At 37.0% G+C, this 21400-nt stretch overlaps 3 protein-coding genes and 1 long non-coding RNA gene across 6 annotated transcripts; 1 reads left to right on the top strand and 3 right to left on the bottom strand.

The window, feature by feature from the left end:
* On the bottom strand, positions 4503-6388 carry LOC104777054 (putative tyrosine-protein phosphatase auxilin). Its single transcript, XM_010501253.2, has 5 exons — positions 5811-6388; positions 5126-5699; positions 4940-5029; positions 4669-4848; positions 4503-4585 (listed from the first exon to the last, which is right to left on the bottom strand). Exons 1-5 carry the CDS (start codon positions 6290-6292, stop codon positions 4541-4543), a joined length of 1371 nt encoding a protein of 456 aa, XP_010499555.1. The 5' UTR covers positions 6293-6388; the 3' UTR covers positions 4503-4540.
* LOC104777055 lies at positions 11562-12707 on the bottom strand. Its single transcript, XR_766199.2, has 2 exons — positions 12294-12707; positions 11562-11895 (listed from the first exon to the last, which is right to left on the bottom strand). It is a non-coding gene; the product is annotated as an uncharacterized LOC104777055 (long non-coding RNA).
* Positions 13404-17580, bottom strand: LOC104777056 (pentatricopeptide repeat-containing protein At1g09900-like). Of its 3 annotated transcripts, XR_002037513.1 has the most exons (3): positions 14954-17580; positions 14675-14807; positions 13406-14551 (listed from the first exon to the last, which is right to left on the bottom strand). XR_002037513.1 is itself a non-coding variant. In XM_019243736.1 (2 exons), exons 1-2 carry the CDS (start codon positions 17410-17412, stop codon positions 14759-14761), a joined length of 2466 nt encoding a protein of 821 aa, XP_019099281.1. In that variant the 5' UTR covers positions 17413-17580; the 3' UTR covers positions 13404-14758. The 3 variants fall into 3 exon arrangements, 2 of the variants coding, with proteins under 2 accessions (XP_019099281.1, XP_010499557.2); XM_019243736.1 differs by having other exon boundaries at positions 13404-14855; positions 15044-17580; XM_010501255.2 differs by having other exon boundaries at positions 13405-14807.
* LOC104777057 (putative hydrolase C777.06c) lies at positions 17721-20310 on the top strand. Its single transcript, XM_010501256.2, has 10 exons — positions 17721-18035; positions 18330-18465; positions 18655-18782; positions 18873-19020; positions 19106-19211; positions 19301-19359; positions 19455-19490; positions 19563-19672; positions 19778-19839; positions 19936-20310. The coding sequence occupies exons 1-9, from the start codon at positions 17842-17844 to the stop codon at positions 19833-19835; spliced, it is 975 nt and encodes a 324-aa protein (XP_010499558.1). The 5' UTR covers positions 17721-17841; the 3' UTR covers positions 19836-19839; positions 19936-20310.

Below are 21400 nucleotides of genomic sequence, written 5' to 3' on the forward strand. Positions count from 1 at the left end.
ACTCATGTTCCGGATGCCCTCAAGCTTTGGGAGTCTCTCAAACGGCGGTTCTCCGTCACGAATGGTGTTCGCAAACATCTCCTGGAGGATGAAATTACCAACTGCAAACAGAATGGTCAATCTGTTCTTGTGTACTACGACCGTCTTTCTAAGCTTTGGGAGGAATTACATGCTTTTCAGTCTACTTCTACATGTACTTGTGCTGCTGCGGCTGACCTTGAGAAAGAACGTGAAGATAGGAGGGTTCACAAATTTCTTTTTGGTCTTGATGAGCCTCGCTTCAGTCACATACGTTCCCAGATCATTGACAAGGAACCACTACCTGACTTGAATATCGTCTACTCGCGTGTTATTCGGGCTGAACAACATCTCAACAACATGCGCTCCACTGAAGTCAAACAAGATGCTGTTGGTTTTGCAGTCAAAACCGATTTTGCTCCTTCTACTATGTCTACTCCTGCTACGGCTGCTGCTGTTGCTGCTCGGTCTCGTGATCCTCATCGCATGTGTACTCATTGCAAGCGAAAAGGACATGAAGCTTCAGAGTGTTTTCTCTTACATGGCTATCCCGATTGGTTTTTTGATCAACAACGTTTTGCTTCTTCAGGGCAGAGCACTCGGGGTCGTGGTGGTCGGACTCTTTCTTCTGGTGGTCGCGGGCGTGGTCTTGTCAATGTGAATGGGGTTTCTGCTTCTGTTAACACTTCCGCTTCTTCTGTTCCTGCTGATCAGATTACCGCACTCATCAACCTGCTTCAGAACCAACAGAGTCAACTTTCTACTGAACGTCTCTCTGGTAAAACAAAACTCACTGACGTTATTATAGACACTGGTGCATCTCATCATATGACAGGCGACTTGTCCTTGTTGCGGAATGTTTTTGATATAATGCCCTCTACGGTGACTTTTCCTGATGGCACAACCTCTCGTGCTACCAAGATTGGCACAATGCAATTGAATCGTGATTATTTTTTTATCTAATGTTCTCTATGTTCCTAATTTCAACTGTACACTCATCTCGGTAGCACGTCTTCTCAAACAGACGGGTTGTATTGCCATATTTACTGACACCCTATGTGTTTTACAGGACCGTTTTACGAGGACCCTGATTGGCGCCGGTGAAGAGAGAGAGGGGGTATACTATTTCAAGGGAGTCCAGGTTGCACGAGCTCATACTGCACGCAAGGAAGCTGTCTCATCTTCTGTTTTATGGCATCGAAGACTTGGTCATCCGTCCTACAAAATGCTTTCTAAGTTGCCGTTTTTTGATAGTTTACAAGTTGATTTTGGAGATACACACTCTTGTGACATTTGTTTTCGTGCCAAACAAACACGTTCTGTTTTTCATGAGAGTTTTAATAAAGCTTCTGCCCCTTTTGCTTTAATTCACTGCGATGTTTGGGGACCCTATCGTACTGTTTCCTTCTTAACAATTGTTGATGACTACTCTAGGGCTGTTTGGATTTATCTCATGCTCGCAAAATCAGAGGTTCAAGGACTGCTTAAGAATTTTTGTGCTATGAGCGCCAAACAGTTTGATAAACCGGTTAAAGCTGTTCGTTCCGACAATGGAACTGAGTTCATGGTTCTCTCCTCTTACTTTCGGCAGAATGGGATCGAACATCAGACCTCTTGTGTTGACACACCACAGCAGAATGGTCGTGTTGAAAGAAAACACCGACACATACTTAATGTTGTCCGATCAATCCTATTTAGAGCTAATCTTCCGGTTACATTTTGGGGTGAGAGTGTCCTTACTGCGGCTCATCTCATAAATCGTACTCCAACGCCTATTCTCCATGGTAAAAGTCCGTATGCCATGCTTTATGGTTGCTCACCTACTTATGATACTCTTCGCACCTTTGGTTGTCTATGTTATTCTCATCAGCGTCCCCGAGACAAGGATAAATTCAGTGATCGGAGCCGCAAATGTCTCTTTGTTGGTTACCCTTACGGCAAGAAAGCTTGGCGGTTATATGACATTGAGCGCCAAGAATTCTTTATCAGTCGTGATGTAGTTTTTCTAGAAGATCAATTTCCTGGTGTCCCTGGTACTACCTCTGTTACACCATCTATCTCTCTACCTGATCCTACTATTGATGATTGGCTGCCTTCTGCTCCAACTGTTGCTCATACTCCTATACCGGGTCCTGTTGTTACTCCGGCTGCTCTTCCTCCTTCTGTGTCTTCTCCCTCGGCTACTCCTCCATCTCTCGAACCTGCGGTTGATATTTCTCCACGTACATCTACTCGTACTTCTCCTACTCCATCCTCTTTGTCCTCTCAGGTTTCTCCTCCGGTTAGTACGACACCTGATCAGCCTGGTTCACCTACCAACGTATCTTCGCCCTCTGCGACACCTGATTCCTCTTCTCCTGGTTTACCGGAGTTACTTGGTCGGGGTCATCGTGTGAAACAACCTTCTGTTTTACTCAAGGATTATGTTGTTAAGTCTTCACATCTCCTTGCTTCCCCCCCTCTCGCTTCATCGCCTCCCGATCCGGGTTCTCCTACTTCCGTCTCAGGTACTACACTCTATCCTATTGTTGACAATCTTCCTCATGTCGATTTCTCTCCTAGTCACAGGGCTTTTATTGCTGCTGTCACCTCTGCGGTTGAGCCTAGTTTTCGAGAGGCTAGTCAAGATGATGTGTGGAACGATTCAATGTCTGATGAATACTCTGCTCTTGTGTCACAACGCACATGGGATGAGACTACTCTCCCTCCTGGAAAACGAGCTATTGGTAGCAAGTGGGTGTACAAAATCAAACATCACTCTGATGGGAGGATTGCCCGTTAGAAGTCTCGGCTGGTGGCTCTTGGTAATAGACAACGTGAGGGTCTTGATTATACTGACACTTTTGCTCCGGTTGCAAAACCGACTACTGTTTGTATGCTTCTTGAGTTTGCTGCTGCAAAGAAATGGGAGGTCCACCAAATGGATGTTCACAACGCTTTTTTACATGGAGATTTACATGAGGAGGTTTATATGAAGTTGCCACCGGGTTTCGAGAGTTCTGATCCTACTAAGGTTTGTTGCCTTCGTAAATCCATCTACGGTCTTAAGCAAGCACCTCGCTGTTGGTTTGCTAAACTAAGTGATGCTTTGCAGAAATATGGCTTCAAACAGAGCAGACCCGATTACTCTCATTTCTCATTCATTAAGGGTCCGACGGTTCTGCATATTCTGGTCTATGTCGATGATTTTATTGTGAGTGGCAATGATCTTTCGGCAATGCAACGTTTCAAGAATTATCTTAGTCAGTGCTTTCATATGAAAGATTTGGGGAAACTTAAGTATTTTCTGGGCATTGAGGTTGCTAGGAACAATGAAGGCATTTTCATTTCTCAGCGGAAGTATGCTTTGGATATCATCGCTGAAACTGGTCTCCTTGGCTCTAAGCCTATTGCTACTCCTATCGAGGTGAACCATACATTACTTCGTGATAAGAGTCCCTTCATTGACAACCCTGAAGCCTATCGTCGACTGGTTGGACGTCTTATCTATCTTACTTCTACTCGACCGGAGTTGTGTTACACGGTTCATATTCTATCTCAGTTTCTCAAGACTCCTCGTCAAGCTCATTGGGATGCGGCGTTGCGTACGGTTCACTATCTCAAGGGTTCTCCCGGTCAGGGTATTCTTCTTCGTGCAGACTTCGATCTTCGCCTTACTGCTTATTGTGATGCTGATTGGAATGGTTGCTCTCAGACTCGCCGCTCCCTCAGTGCTTACGTCGTCTTACTTGGTACCTCTCCGATTTCTTGGAAAACAAAGAAACAGGACGTCGTCTCTCAATCCTCTGCTGAAGCAGAATATCGCTCAATGGCATTTACTCTCAAAGAACTCAAATGGTTGAAACAACTCCTTGCTTCTTTTGGCATTTCTCACCAGGCGCCTATGCGTATGTTTTGTGATAGTAAATCGGCTCTGTACTTTGCTGCTAATCCAGTTTTCCATGAACGTGCTTTCCGACTGTCACTTTGTTAGGGATGCTGTTCAATACAAGCTCATTACTACTGGTCATATTGTCACTAAGGAGCAGCCGGCTGACATTCTCACTAAGGCGCTTCCTGCTCCGTCGTTTGCTTATCTTCTTTCCAAGTTGGGGATTCAATATCTTTCACCGCCAACTTGAAGGGAGGTATAGAGATAAGGATAAGGACATATTGTTGTAATCTATATATTTACGATTAGTACGTATCTCGTAGATTTAGGATCTCTGCTGTATAAATACTTCTCTACTTCTATCAATACAGTGACACACGTTATTCCATTCATATCAGCATGTGAGACTTGCTCTATTTTATTTCGCTTTCTCGTTTTTTTCTTTCTTATCAAGGTTTTATATTTTAATTCACGCATTAATTTGTTGTTTTCTGTATAAAAGAACATTGACAGTGGAATATATATGACTTTTACAATCAAGAAACCAAACTGTGCTTCTTTTTTTTTTTTGCTCTTATTCTTCTTACATTATAAACCGATTCTGACAGTTTAATACAAACTGAGAGGATAAAAATGTTTGCGGATTCCGGTTTAGCTCGAGAGCCCTTCGTTTGTTACGTACACGGCCCATGCTTGCTACAAATTTTCAAATGTCAGCTAAGAGTTAGTGACCAGAACCACAAAACAAAGTCGATTTTTGATTCGGTTTTTAGTAGTACCTGAAGAATTGCGAAAACTCTACTCGCGACAGATTTCTGAATCGGTGAAGCTCCACCTCTTTGTTGTAACTTGTCTGGATGCAAACAAAGCCGAGCCTTTTGATAAGCTTTCTTCACTTGTGATCCATCTCGGAGGTTTGCTAAAGGAATCGCGTACCAATTACTATTTGACCAAAGAACCTGAATAACAAATAAACAAATCCCGGTTAAGTAACCGGTCCGAGACAACATTAAAACCAATTCAAATTTCTGTTTTTATACACACACTTACATGATGTAACGTTGAGAGGAGAAGTCTAATGTTTGTCTCTTTTCCGGTTAACCAGATTCTTATCTCTTCATCTTTCATCTCCATCTCCATCTGCATTATTCATTTCATTTTTATCTCATCAGTTTCTTGAGAAAAAGTTCAGTTATTTTTTCCCCGGAAAATGTCAATAACAACAACAACACTAACCTCTTCTTCTGATTTGGGTTCTTCTTCGCTTCTTCTCGAATCGATAACGTCTTCTTCTGTTTGCTTTGTTTCTGGTCTTTGTGATCTTTCTTTCGCCCAAGCTATTGCTTCATCCATGTCGTTTGAATCCGAGTTTCCTCCTCCTCCTCCTCCTCCTCCTTCTTCTTTGTAAAGATCGAATCGGTCTGAGTTTATCTCAATAACGTAAGAGCTCATCTCTTCTTCTTCGTCTTCTTCTTCTTCGTCTTCTACTACGACTACCTCTTCGTCTCTGTTCCTTCTCTGTTTCGCATCAGTGTTGTTGTGTTCTTCTTCGCAGATGAATGAAGAAACAGGGGAAGATGCAGGGGAGCTCGGTCCGTAATCATCCGTTCTTCTGAAGGAATTAGGATCTAAGCTAATTGTCTCCGGAGATGCTCTCCTGGATCCGGTGAAATGTGGTTTCCTGTAATAAAAATCTGCTTTTTCCGGCGTGTTGTTTTGGCCGGAGAATGAATCTTTGGATGTTGGAAACGCCGGGAAACTCTGTTTCTTTGAGTCTCGTTTATGACTTCTTGAAGGGACGTTTAACGGTCTAAGGACAAAAAAGAAAACAGAGCATGGTTTGAAATTACGGAACTGTCCTTAAGAACTGTGAATAAACAAGCAATGATGTGGAGGATAGAATAGTAAAAAGTCCACTCACCTGAGTCTAGAAGTGAAAGAAGAAAATCCGGAGTCGTCGCCGGAAGCTGCCGCCGGTAGTGGATAATGAGGACTGAGCTCTTCTGAAGAGAGTACAGATGATGAATTCGACCTCGATTTGGCCATCGAGTTCTGTTTCTTTAATCCCTCCTTCGCCGACCCACCGCGGCCGCCGAATACTCCGTCGTAGAATCCTTCTCCGCCGGACGGAATCCTGAACGCCGGTAAGTTCCTGCCATGAGATTTAGAAGAAGCCAGAGAGCCGCCGCCGGAGAAATTTCCCGGTGGACGGAAAATCTCGTCATAGAAACAATCAGAACGAGAGAAGTCGCCGGAGAATTTTCGGGTGAGGGCGCTTCGCGGCGGACCACCGAAAACATCGGCGAAGTCTTCTGCGTCGATCCTAGCGTCCATAGATTTACGAGCGATGGAGAAAAATGGATCAGCGCCTAAACCCATCTTCATACGCCACGATTCGTCCATTTCGCCGGTGAAGTTTTTTTATTTTTCTTTCTCCGGTCACCGGGGAAGTCTAAGGAAAAAAGGAAGTGAAGAGAGTGTGTTGTGTAATAATGGACACTAACGAACATAACATGTGTATATATAGTAGGCAAACAAAAGACTTATTTTAATTATTTTCATCATGGTTATGGATCTTATTCGTTTTCAACTTTTTTTTCTCCTTCAATTAAATTTTTTAATTTAGTTGTACCTTGTGGATTAGTATTGTGTACGACACATTACACATACAATGCATTTAATGATTTTATCCAAACATGTAATTGTCTATTATAATTGTGCTTCATTACCATTTTTTATTGTCAAGAATCAGAAAACAATACTAAAAAGCAATACATAACGATGGTGTTGTTGTTTTTTTTTTTTTTTTCCTCGATGTTTTTAAATCCGGACCGGATCGGTCCAACCGAAATCCGATAGACATTCCGGTCCGGGTCACCTCTAAAAACCGGACAACTAAAAACCCGTAAAAAACTGGAAAAATCTGCTAAAAACCTGTGAACTAGTGGTTGAACCAGCGGGTCGGACCAACGAGTCAGTATCAAATTAAAATATTTTATTTTTATCACATTTCAAACTCAAACCAAATAAATTTCAATATTGTTATTTATAGAAAATCACTTAGTTATTCTATTTAATCATTTAAAAGTTTAATTTTAGTTGTTTAGTACTCCATTATGTATGTTTTGTTCATATATTTATAGAAAAGTAGATGTTATATTTATAAAATGTAAACGAACGGATAAACTAATTGACATGTGGTTCAACCAGTCCGACCGGTTGACCCAGTGACCCGAAAAACTTCCGGTTCATCTTCCGGTCCAGTTTTAAAAACATTGGTTTTCCTATTCACCATTTCGGTATCTTTTTACATTATTTATGTATCATTAACCATTTTTTTATCCGCTAAACACGTGATGTTATCAATTAAACCTATAAGTTGTACGTTATTAATATTCTTTCTATTTCACAAAGAGTGTTACTTTACAATTTCAATATATTTTTTACATTAAATTTTCTAATTTACTCCTAAACCCAAAACTAATTTACATTGAATCTAAATCATTGATCATTTAATAAATAAAAATAAATATGTATAGTTTTACAATTACTTAATTTATGTGAATTGTGTCAAAATGACACTTTTGTGAAATAGAGAGAGTAGTTTATTTATTTTATTTTATTTACAATGTTTTTTCACAATATATACGACTATGAATTTTGCTGGTTATACTATGAAAAAGAGTGCTTAATCTAGAATACTAACTAATAGTATTTGAGAATTTGGAGCATTTAAAGACAATATGTGAATCAGCATATTTTGAAAGAAAGATTAATTGGCATTAGGGCTGGGCAAAATAACTGATAACCAAATAACCGACCAAAACCGAATCGAAAAAAACCAAACCGAATCGAAAAAAACCAAACCGAACCAAACCGAAGTTCTTCAAATACCCGAATGGTTAGTAAAAATCTATATCCAAACTAACTTAAACTGAACCGAACCGAATCGACAATTAAATGGTTAACCGAAATATCCAAAAACCTAGAAGATACCAAATATTATATACTTAATATTATGCAAAACTATAAAATAAACTTAAAATATAAATTATTTCTAGATTCGAAACAATAAAATATTTTAAATAATCAATATATTTAAATGTTATTATTTTGAATTTACAAAGTTAAATACTATTTTGTAAAATTGAATCAATATTTTTCATTTTTTGTATTTTTGTTATTGTATTTTTGGTTAATTTTGGTTATATTCGGTTAGTTTTGGTTATATTAGGTTAATTTGGTTAATTTTAATATAATTTATGTTAGTTATGGTTACCTATTTAACTAACCGAACCGAAACCGAACCGAAAGAAACTGAACCGAACCAGCATATTTAAAGACAATATGTGAATCAGCAATGAAACTCGTACCTACTAATAGTAATATCAAAAGGAACTATTAATTTTCAAGCTAATGTAGGGGGAAAAGAAGATAAATACTTTGATTAAGTGAAAAGGTTAACAACTTAACATACTGCACACGCGCACATACTTCATGAAAAGGCTTTGCTTTGGTTATATTTCATGAAAAGGTTTCATTGAATTATCATCTTCTTTATATATATTGGTATTGAATAATCTCAGGTCTTACCAAACATGAGATGATTAATTTCTTAAAAGTTCACAAATCTATGTATGTATATGCTGTTTCTTTTTGCACTTCTACAAGTATGTGTTCTTTCTTTATGTTTATGTCTTTCTAAATAGAGGCAAATACTGTAAATCTATATATGTAATAAAGATTTTGACTTTTTTTTTGCTATCTTTTTTTTTGTTGTTGTTGTTGTCACCAAATAGCATGTTACCCACTTGGAGTCCCTAGTCTCTCAGAAGACATGATTTAATGGTTTCCGGCCTTTTGTTGTATCATTATTTTCTAGCTTTTTTATATAATAATTTTCAAAAAAATTATATTCATTATCTAAGTTTTCAGTTATCTTTGGGTGATAGTGGTCCTAGTGGTGGGTAAAACCAAAAACAAATCTAATCTATTTAGATTAAAAAGTATATATACATTTTCAAATATTTTACAATAAACTTATCAAATTTTAGACCGTACCTCATAAAATATCTAACTATGATATATTGATATTTTATGAATCCGATATCGTTTTGCATTGTGATAACATTCCAACATGTCTCGCGTTTGCTAGTTGTATTCCTAAACTATAATTATATACTTACAAGATAAAATGTTAATGGATCAAGGAGATATTATCAAAGATCTTTTTCTAACACCAATTAAACAAAAATAGTATATTGTTTTTCAAACAACATCATATATAGATGATGCCGATATATGTTCAAGAAGAACTAAAACATGATCTTTTTATTTACATGTAAAACAAAAACATGATGTATGATGATGTCAAAATACAAAAAAAAACAATAAAGTTTGTGTTTCAAATCAAGTTCGACGAAGAAACACCATGTACGATTAGTATTAGACAGTTTAACATGTCTAATTAATGACCGATATGATTGCTTAAAATTTCTTGTAGTAAAACTATTGTTAAAACTTGTTCTCTTTTTGTAAATCATCTTGTTAAAAAGCTTAAGCTTGATTGATAAGTGGGATTACTAAAGATCACGTTTTTCAATTGTTGTCAGGTCATCGATAAGATATAAGATATGTAAAACGTAAACCATTTAACTGATTTATAATTAGAGTCACTCCCGATAGATATTCCTATTATGTTAGGGAAATGATTATTTATAAAACATTTTAATTTCATTTCGATATTAAAAAAGAAGTGGGTGAAGGAATGACACATACCCTTTGGAGGGGGACAATGCATGCTATAATTTGATGTCAATAAACATTCTTCCCCACCAAAAAGGCCATACCCTTCTTACTTTCCAACACATGCTTATCATTATTCCCAAATTAATTAGAAAGAAAAGATCGCTAACCATTTTTTATTTATTTATTTTGATGTCCCCGAATGGACAGATCATTAATTTATCATCACATTATAAAAGTGGTTTTATTGTAAGCAATTCTATTTTGGCATTTTCGGCATATAACTTAGGTTATCAATTCCATTAATGTTCACAAGTTTATAATAATCCCCTAAGATGAACTACTAAGCATGGGTTAAACTCAATCTACGTCAATGAATCAATACACTTAGGGAGTCTTTGCTATTCTTGACTAATTAATTGGTGTTAGAAAAAGATATTTCCATTTTGGCTCAGCAATTGAAACGGGCACTATTATTGTGGAAGCCGATGGAACAATTGATTTTGTTTGGGATCACAAATCTATTGAAAATCAATAAAGTAAATATACAAAAATGTGCACGTCAAATCTCAGTTCTTAGCTATTTTCTGTTTGACTTTAATTTTTTTCTATTCCATTTCTACTATAGTCAAAAAAACGATGCAAGTAATTTGTAAGAAACTCGTATTATTGTTGAATATACACATAACACATACTTTTATATTTTTTTTTTTAAGTTGACGCATTTAGGTAAATTTTTTATTTTTTGAAATATTATATTTATTAAAGGGAGGTTTACTAGAATAGGACATTAATTGTGGTTTATTACTAGTTTGGAGGGTAGGGAGGTTTGATTTTTAATGGCAAAATCACCCTTGGAATCATGTGTTAGGAAAAAAGAAATTACTAAACATGCCATTGTTATTAAAATTCACATAAGAAAGAAAGTGTTAAAAGGAAGTTCTTTTTGGAGGGAAAATGTATCGCCAATTCATAAGTCTACCACCGTAGTGACGATAAAGTTAGATGAGATTGGTAGAGTTAGTGAATAGATTTATAAATTTTCTTTGAGTAATGTGATAGATTGAAGTAGAGTGGCGGTAGAGATATAGTTATATGAGAGAGTTAAAACACTGGTAGAGTTACGTGGGAGAGATATAAATAGTTATGGTAGAGTTAGTAAAACCCATAGAGTTATGTGGTAGATTAAGTATCCGCCGTTAACTTTAGTGGTGGTAGAGTAACTAAGAAAAAGATTCTTAGAATTATGGGCGAAATAGAGATATGGGATACACTTAATTGTAGTGGTGGTAGAGTAAGAAGGTAGAATTGAGTTATATGGCAGACTAATAATTAGTGACAGCAGAGTTATTGTTGGAATAGAGTTTTTGAATTATGTTATGGTAGAGTTAACGCTTACTAAAATAGCTTAAAATTCGTAGACTTAGCGTTTTGTATGGTGATAAAGTTAGTAATTGGTAGTAGATTTAAGAAATTTTAAGTCAACATTACAAAAACAATTTTTAGGTTAAATGAGATTACCTAAATGGTGAAAAGACAAAATTGTCCTAAACAAAGAGATACCTAAATTTTTACTTTGTTGAATATGTATGTGTCCGTAAAGTGCTGATGGAGATCACGGCTTAAGGATGGGCTAAGAGAGTTAGCTCATACTTATCTAGTTATTTTCATGATCTAAAAACAAACCATGTTGTTTTCATTTGCCTGGTTGGTATGTACATGTTATAATAAAGTTTGAGGCAATTGAGTTGTCAGTTTATAAATGTGATCAAGCCAATTGGATATATGCACAATAAAGCTAATGGTGGTATGAAGCCACTAAAAGAGTCGATGAAGAGCAAAATGATAATTTCATAAATTTCAAAACAAGACAATATCCCAACGAAGGTTGTTTTAATTTGTATTTATCCAAACATAAAGATAGAGGTATACTGTAAGACTATATAATTCACTGGAGAATGTAGACAAGAAAAGCTTCAATCTCAGGCTTAGAAAGATCTTGATACAAAGCTACAGTTAGTACAATCGGTCTTTAGCAAATGGATAATAGCAGGTACGTTCATGGTTTATGGCTAAAGACCCCAAACATCCTGTGAAATGTTTGATACAAACGGTTGCCAAGCATCCTAGAAATGTTTGATACAAAGTTTATGTGATGCAATTCTCCTTATTGCCAAGCATCCTAGAAATGTTTTGAAGCTGAGAAATTCTCCATTCGCAGCTCTTTGTTCTGCCAGTGTTGAAGTTGGTTCTGAGCTCATCTACAACCAAAACATGAAACTTTAAAACAAGAACCTACTTTAAAACAAGAACCTACATTTCAAAAGCATGAAGTTGTATTCATGGGGTTGCAGTTGCTTGCTTCTAGCTTTCCCAATCACAACCTAGCCATACATGCTAGATGGTTTAGAAAGCAACAACATGAAAGCAAAAATAGAAACTTGTAACACTCAAGGAAGGGCAAAGATGTAATGGTTCTCTCTTGCCCTGTCATATTTGTCCGACCATATGTTGTTTTCAGTCCATTCATCGTAGATCAAATAACATAGAAGATTTGAATCCGGAACAATTCAATAATCCAAATAAATCAATCATGAATTCAGATAAGAGGATTTTTTTTAAAAACGAGATACGAATCGAGAGGAAAGAGGATCAAGACCTTGACATCATCGACGGAAAGGAAACCGCTGAGGATACACCCTTTGAGACCGGTGCCAAGAACGATAACCTCATACTATTCATGATTCTAAAGGTTCGTAGAGCAGAAGAAAGAAAGAGATCGGACAGAGATTGATCGCCGTTGGAGAAGGGGAGAGAATTTTTGGGGCAGCACCGACGCAAAGCCAACAAATTCCAAGAACAAAACTTTTCAGATCAACCTTGAAAGCAACCGGAACAAATAACAAGTCACTACCACTCCCAATCCAACGAGAACAGAACGGCAGAACCAGATTGTCGAGAAGATAAAACGAGATTGGGAAACTGAACTATATTAGTTTTTCTAATCCAAAAATAATTTTTAATGGCACTCATATAAATACAAGATTATAAAAATGGTTTAAGGTCTTTTGGCAACAAATTAGTACTACTCTAGTAAACGAAAGAAAACAGGTACTAATCTAGTAATAAACCACCATTTATGTACTAGTATAGTAATTATTTCTTTATTAAACAACAAAATCAGTCATATACAAAAGTTGTAAAACAATACTCCTCTAACTCGGAACCACCTTTTGAATAAGACCATGCAGTTTTTAATTGCTTTTGGAAACCATTTTGGGAAGGAACAAAAACAACCAAAAAAAAGGAACAAGCAAGTGATATTAAAACATGTATCAGATTCAAAACCATGGTATGGAACATTACAGGTAAAAAATGCAGATCAGGTGGTCTTCAAGGGGGACAACTTTATCTTCTTTCTGAAAATATACTATATAATATACAAAACCATATACAAAAGCAATCATTTCTTATGGGATTTGCTCCCTTAAGATTCGAGCTTTAGATCATATTAACTAAAATAATAACAAAGTAATTAGATAAAAACTTAAAAATAATCATGGATGTTTAGCTGTTACAACTTACAAAGCATGTGTCTGAGCTGTAATGCTTCCTTGCAGTTTTATTAACTTTTCAGGATGCTATGTTGCAAAGATGTTGTCCTCATAGTTATTATCTCTCATTCTCATGATATATCAAAATCTTTTCCACGATATGACTTTAGAGATCAAATCTCCTTTTTAAAAGGAATGAAAAATCTTGGTGGTCCATTTTACAATATGTTTAGTTTGTAACACAAATAAGAAGTATCATCCTCTTTTGAAATCTACATTAGTATCATTCGTATACTAAATTTGACACACTTTTATAGCGCCAAAAGGGAATACATTTTCACCACATTGGGGCTTACTTCAGCAAGTTGCAGTGAATCCTCGTTCGACTAGCTTTCCGAACCACTATTTATCATGTGCGGAGAGAAAGAATATGGTCGAATTCACTCGGCATATAGACAAGCTCTCTAAGGCGGCCAACAATGCCTCACCTGGAAGACCTTCCTCGTCAATGGTTCCAATGCACATAACTTCGTTAGGCTATGGTTCCACATATCCCAAGATATTTCTCCCAAGATAGTTCCTCAGTTCCCACAAAAGTGTATCAAGAGGAGGGGTAGGGGCAAAACCGAATTTACACAACAATTTGACTGCTACAGATGCAATGAATGATCTTTGGGTGCAAATTTGTTATGAACCTCTTTTATTGCTTGTGAATTAAGAAGAATAGAAAGCTTAGCTCCCTCTTAACCCTAATCTTCTCTTAAAGATTAAGGTTAATTCTTGGGGATTCCCCTCTTGTTAATCAATAGAGAACCTTATATAGGTTTTCATACAACTTAAATCATAACCCTAATCCTAATGTTTAAAAGGAAATATTAAAAGGAACTATCATTAAACCAATAAACCAAGACACCTAAACTAGAGCACGTATCAAAATTGGAAGACAAACAAAGTAAACAGAACATGGGAGATGATTCAGCAAGCAAACTAGAGCACGTATCATTTGCATCAACAACTCTTCTCTATTAGCACCTTCTACCGTATTCTAATTATCAAGCAGCAACCAACAAAACATCATGGTCTATAATGAAATCACTTCCCAGAATAATCAAAATTATCATTAAACAGTGAGGTATACTGAACCTCTAGTTTTGCTATAATGTAAAATAAAACTTAGAGACACATGATTTAGGTCACAATTTATTCTCTGTGTTTCTGTTTACTTATCCATGTTATAATATTCTAATCATGATAACATGGAAACGCAAACGCAAAGAAACAATTGTGGCCTTAATTAAAGTAAAACTTAAGAGGACAGAGACTTATCAGTACTTGATTGTATGGTGTCACTTTAATATGGTCCCTGCGGAAAGGAAAAATCATTTAACGTTCTTCCTTTCGGAAGGTTATTACTTAGTTTTGTCCAGTCATTAACAGTAATAATGAAAACAATGAGTAGATGTATTGGGGGATAACGTGTCGCTACCAGGAAAATGTGAAATAGAATAACTGGTTTCTGCTCAAACCAGTTTCCTCATGCCAAGAGCATCAAAGAAGAAATCCATCACTGCTAACGGAGTGAGAGCCTAGTTCCTTCGTTTTGGATCTGGAGGTTGTGACTAAGAAGCAAAATATACAACAGCATGTAGTTATCATTTCCAGCACCTGGACAGTTGTATTATCAAAATCGCTCTGCTTGAAGCCTCAAATACTATCAAGAAGTTTGTTGTTACAAAAACTAAAGTAAATCAAGACAGGTATTTACTAGACCATTGACGGTTTTGAGGACTGGGGTGATATATGACCACGCTCAACCAAACGTAGCATCAGCTGATCTGCCTCCTCTACTTTATTGTCTCGAACCAGTCTTTTGCTAAGCTTCTCACATATCTTAACATCAGGTATCAGATTGCGGTTAAACATCCGACAGGCCACTTTATATGCTGACAGAGGCACACCTTTCTTAAGATAGCCTTCCATAAGTACGTAACATGTCTTAGCATCAGCTATTGAAGCTGTCCTCAGAACCTTTCCCAAAAGTTTGTCTGCCTCCTCGAGCTTTCCCAGACCACAAAGCTTCTCAATGACTTGATTATAAACCGTCCTGCATTTCTGCCTCAATATCATCTTCTCCAATATAGCCACAAGATCATCAACTTTTCCCATTTGGCAGTATCGATGGATGACAGTCCTATATGTAACAGGGGTAGGATCTATACCTTTATGAAGCATCTTCTTCATAAGTTCCGTTGCTTCTGATATTCTACCTTTTTTTCCTAACGCATCAACTAAAGTAGTATATATAAAGACATCTGCGTGTTTGTTGATCAGGTACATGTCATCAAGCACTGAGAGAGCAGCATCTAGCTCATCGTTCTGACATAAACCATGAATCACTGTAGTGAAATTCACGACATTAATAGCACAACCCTTGTTCAGACACTCCTCCATGAGTTTTCTGGCCTCGTGAGTTCTCCCATCCCGACAAAGGCTCTGGAGCAATAAGTTGATCTCAACTGGGCCAGGGAAAAAACCTTTTAGTACCATCTCTTTTACCACATCACAGGACTCAGACAGTTTCCCTTCCCTTCGCAACCCATGCATAATTACGCTGTAAGTAATGGAATTCGGACTCCACCAGTGCTCTTCGCTCATGTTCATCATTTCTCTTGCTTCTAATGATTTCCCTGTTCGGCACATCCCATTTAACAGAGCTGTGTATGACACAGTATTTGGTTTATGTCCATGTGTGTGCATAACCTGAAGAAGCTTTTTAGCTTTGTCGATCTCACCCAAACGACAGAAGCCATTGACAACTGTAGTATAAGTTACTACATCAGGTGGACAATGTCCTTTCGACAGCATTTCATTAATAAGATCTTTAGCCTCAGACATTCTTCCCTCTTTGCACAATGCATGAACTATAGCACTATAACCCACCTTGTCAATCCGAAAACCTTTTTCATCAGCATCGTTTAGAAACCAAAGAGCCTCATCTGCATGGTCATGTTTTGTGAGCATATGAATTAGAGTATTGTAAGTGACTTGATCCGGCACCAAACCATGCTCTTTCGCCATCTTCTTCATCAAGTTCCTCACTTCCACAATCCGTTTTTCTTTACAAAGATAGCCCATTATGGTATAGTAACTAACTTTGTCCGGCAAACATCCTTTACTAGGCATATCCTCTAGTAGTTCAATTGCCTCCTCAACTCGATGCAAGTCACAATAACCTCTGATCATACAATTATAAGTCACCACATTCGGCACTATACCAACAACCTGCATACGTTCTAGAAACCGTAAAGCTTTCTCCAACCTATTCGCTCTCAAGAAAACATCAATAGTCGTATTGCAAATCAACAAGTCAGGTTCAACACCAGCTCTCTGCATAAGAGTCAACACCTTCAACGCATCTCTCAGCTGACCAGCCCTACAATATGATACCATTACAAACGAAAACGCTGTAGGGCTTCGATATATACCTCTACGCTTCATCAGAACGAGAACTCTCCTAGCACCTTGACACAGTTTAGTCTTACTAAGAACCTCAAGCATGGAGTAATACACCATGTGATCATGCCTATACCGCCATTGACGATCCGCCCAGTAGAAGAACTTAAGAGCAACACGTTCATCGTCTTGTGAGCGTATAACAGCGCAGACTTGTGATGGTTTAAGACTCCTCAGAAGATTCCTCATCTGAGCTTCATGCTTTGGGTTCCAAGATGACCTGAGACCAATTAACCTACCTATCTCTCTCACCAAAGGATGCCTAGATTCATCTTCTTCCACATCGAATCTACCAACGTCTTCTCGTGACTGAGGGATCTTCCTAACCGATTTCAGAACAGCGACACGCTCTTCGCCACTTGTTCCACCATCTTCATCATTATCATCATCATCTAGTTCTTCTTCTTCTTCTTCTTCTTCATCTTCTCCCAATTCATCTATCTCATCAAACCTAGGGTTTCGAATCTCTCCTAATTCAGCTTCACCAACGCTCGTAGCATTCAAAGCTGATGACTTTACGAAACCCAATTGCCTCAACTCTCCTAAATGTTCATCTTCTCGATGAGAAACTCCTCCTATCTCCGGAACATGACTAAAGACAGGATTTTTCGACGAAGTTGTCGAGAAAGATGCATCATCGTTAGAGATTGAGCAAGGTGAAAATCGAATTAAGGGTCTACGAAGAATCCGATGAACCCTTAAATTCAACATCAATCAAAACAAGAAGCTTCTTCCACTAATTAAGCAACTCAAGTCTCTCAAGGTAACACAAAGCTCTCTCCGTTCTTTAACTCGAACTGAGAAATGCTTAAAGAGCAAAATCAACGGAACCATGCGAATTTTTGAAATCAGAAAGGGGGGTGACGAAGCTATGGAAAGAAACTACAAGTCCAAAATCGAAAATAAATTAAAAACGTGGGCTTTGAGAGAAAACCGTTAAGATTACGCCACGTGGTGGACACTAAGTAGACAAAAACCGTTGATATATGTATTTATTTATATATCAAATTAATTTTTTTTGTTCTCTCTCTCCTTCGTCTGTGTACCCTTTGCGTCGTCGACACCCTTTTGTTACCGTTTTTACGATCGACTCCTTCGCCGGAATATTCCATATATACATAGACGATACTGACGTCGCCGATGATGGACGCTTTGATTCCGATGGAGAACGGCACCGTTTCCTCTGATCGTGATAAATCGGCTCTTATATTCCTCGGAACGGGATGTTCGAGCGCGGTACCTAACGCAATGTGCTTGATCCAGCGATCTGATAGTCCCTGCTACGTTTGTTACCAGTCGCTTTCGATCCCTCCTGAGCGAAATCCTAACTACAGGTACCATTCTCATGTCTCACTGATTTGGTAATTCCTTAAAGTGTATGATTCAGTGGAAATTTTATGAAGGATTAAATTTGAATTAATTTCAATTTCCGTAGGATTTGGGATCACTTAGTCTAGTTTTGGTGTTCCACTTTGATCCATGTGTTGAGTTGAATCATATAAAGCCTTTAGTGCTTTGATTAGATCCATCTTTTAAGCTGAGTTTGCCTGTACAGTGTTAGACTAGTTCTAGCTTGTTTTTTTTTTTTTCATTGTATAAGAGATGTTGTGGTGGGTGGTTTTTGGCAGGGGGAATACTTCAATGCTCATTGATTATTGTCAAAGTGATGGCAAACATAAATACATTCAAATCGATGTTGGCAAGACTTTTAGGGAACAAGTCCTTCGTTGGTTTACTCTTCACAAGATTCCTCAAGTTGATTCTGTAAGTCGTCATGAAATCGTTTTATTGCTCTGCATTCTTTCCTATTAAGATCTCCTTTTATGAATGCTGTCTTAACATGCCTGAGATAAGTAGAAAGCTAACTTGAAAGCAAATTTTAAATCTTTGGGTCACTTATCCGAGTTTTACTATCTGCATCTGAAGCTCTCAAATTTTTTGCATGAATTGCAGATAATCTTGACTCATGAACATGCTGATGCAGTACTTGGCCTGGATGATATACGTTCTGTGCAACCATTTAGTCCTACGAATGATATTGAGCCTACTCCAATTTTTGTAAGCCAATACGCTATGGACAGGTAATAAACATAGTCATGGTCTTTGGAAATTTCGGTTTGACCTTTTAGGCTCTGAAGCTGTAGACAATCTCGTGCTTTTTTTGAAAACAGCCTTGCTGTGAAGTTCCCGTATTTGGTTCAGAAGAAACTTAAAGAAGGCCAAGAAGTTAGGCGAGTAGCACAGCTAGATTGGAGAATAATTGAAGAAGATTGTGAGAAGCCATTTGTTGCTTCAGACTTATCATTCACGCCACTTCCAGTAAGTTTCTCAAAGCCTACGAATAACTAGTGAATCATGGCTCCCTGCTAATCTATGTGGAGACTCAATCTTATTAATGCCGCAGGTGATGCATGGAGAAGACTATGTATGTCTTGGTTTCCTTTTTGGTGAAAAATCAAGAGTGGCATATATATCTGATGTATCACGTTTTCCTCCAAACACCGAGCATGGTAAGTGTAACGAATTTGCTTGGTGCGGCTGCATTTTGATATACATGAAGAAGATGTTTCAGACTTCATTTGCCTTTGTTTTAACACAGTTATATCAAAATCTGGTGGTGGACAATTGGATCTCCTTATCTTGGATACATTATATAAGGTAACACAGATCATTGATTATGCACTAAAGTTTGAATTTTTAAGTTCAGTGTGAGCTAATGTTTTCACATTCTTTGTCCTTAACTGTGATTGCAGACAGGATCCCACAACACGCACTTATGTTTCCCGCAGGTTAGCATAATTGAAAGCTAAGGTGTGGTTTTTCTTTTATGGTGTATGTATGCTTACTTTTTTTCTCTGTAGACACTAGACACAATCAAAAGACTGAGTCCGAAAAGGGCTCTTCTAATCGGAATGACTCACGAGTTTGATCACCACAAGGACAACGAGTATCTTGAAGAATGGTCTAAAAGGTAATAAAACTAATGAAAAAGCCTTAATTACATTATCCATCTGACGAATCCATACCATAGAAAGAGAGAAGTAATCTTACTTGCTGCAATGTTTTGGTTTGTTAGGGAAGGGATTCCAGTAAAACTCGCTCACGATGGCTTGAGAGTGCCAATAGACCTATAAAGAGGTAAAAATGATTACTTGGTCTTCCCATTAAGAAACTAAGAACATTAATATTGTCTTCTTATATTTTAACTGAGCTCTGGTTCTTGAATATCTTTAGGCTTGATTATCTAAGTTACAAGATGTGGATGCTTGTGGGTCTTCTTGTCTTTAAGAAGATACAGAGAGGGAGAGGCAGACATGGAGAAGAAAGAAACGGTTTTGTTCAAGATGATGCATTTACTCACATAGCTTCATATCGACATTATCACTAAAGATTTTTTTTTTTACCAGATATACCAGTTATAATAAAAAGTAAAAACAGAGAATTTTTTTTTTTGTTTCTTAACCAATTCACATCTTCAATTGTCTTTGATATTAGTGTACCGGTTTAGATAACCGAGTAATTTGTGTGCAATTAAACCAAAACCAGTGTGTATATAAAGAGACTCTGTAACGGAATCTCATAATAACAGAAGCAACAAATTTTCTCATTCTTTAATTTCTGTTATCTTCTTGTCAATTTTAGGATCTAAGTAGGGTTTACGAAATCTCTCTCTGTATGAATATGTTGAGGGTTGAGGTGGTGTTCGATAGTGAAATCCACGAGAAGAAGAACGACGTAGGCCCAGTTATGCAGTGGTAGATCACATTCAACATCTGAGGATCTCTGATTTCCGCGATCGTCTCATCTATTTCTTCGATCTTTATCATGTTTGCCCTCACGGCATCACTCTCTCCGTACGTATTCTCTCACCAAGTAGTTGACCCCAAAGTTCATAATGTGGATCACTGTTTTCTCCAACCGCTTGAATTTTGTGAGAGACATGAGAACTGAAAAATATTTTATTCACCGATATGCACGCATACATGATACATTTTTCATCTTGATATATCTTAATTGGTGATCTTAGCTCGGCAAGACTATAGTTTCAGTGCAGACGTATTGTTACTATCATCCCCTGTTATTAAAATGGAAAACGGAAGTACATTTCCAAATATAACATTCCATTTGTAAAATTTACATAATAAACCCTTATTATTTTAATAAATATCATAATTTAAAGTTATTATTTGTACTATCATAATTTTTAAAGTTATATAATCATTTTCTTTACAAATGGGTGCTAGTCTTATTACATATTCCGTTATTAACATATTAAAATGTAATTAGTTATATGATAAAATGAGATATAAACATATAATTTATATAATAGAGAATGGGTTATATGTAAAATGTCAAGGCTAATTTGTTTAATACTACAAAATATATCAAAAAATTATTTTAACATATAAAGAATATTTAAAATTTGTGTATACAATAAAATTCAATCATTGTTGTAGATGTTTAATATTAACTTTCCTTGTAGTATCCGGATAGTTTTTTTTAGGGCAATTATCATAAATACCACTAAAATAGTTTTTTATTTCAAAAATACCACAATTTAGTTTTTTCTCCTAAAATACCACTAAAATGTACCTTTTTCCAAAAATACCACATAATTGAACTAAAGTTCTAATACTTAAAACTAATTCTCAAATTCTAAATACTAAACTCTACCCCTAAAAACTATATCTTAAAACTA

Source organism: Camelina sativa, chromosome 3 (genome assembly GCF_000633955.1).
Source record: "Camelina sativa cultivar DH55 chromosome 3, Cs, whole genome shotgun sequence".
NCBI lineage: Eukaryota > Viridiplantae > Streptophyta > Magnoliopsida > Brassicales > Brassicaceae > Camelina > Camelina sativa.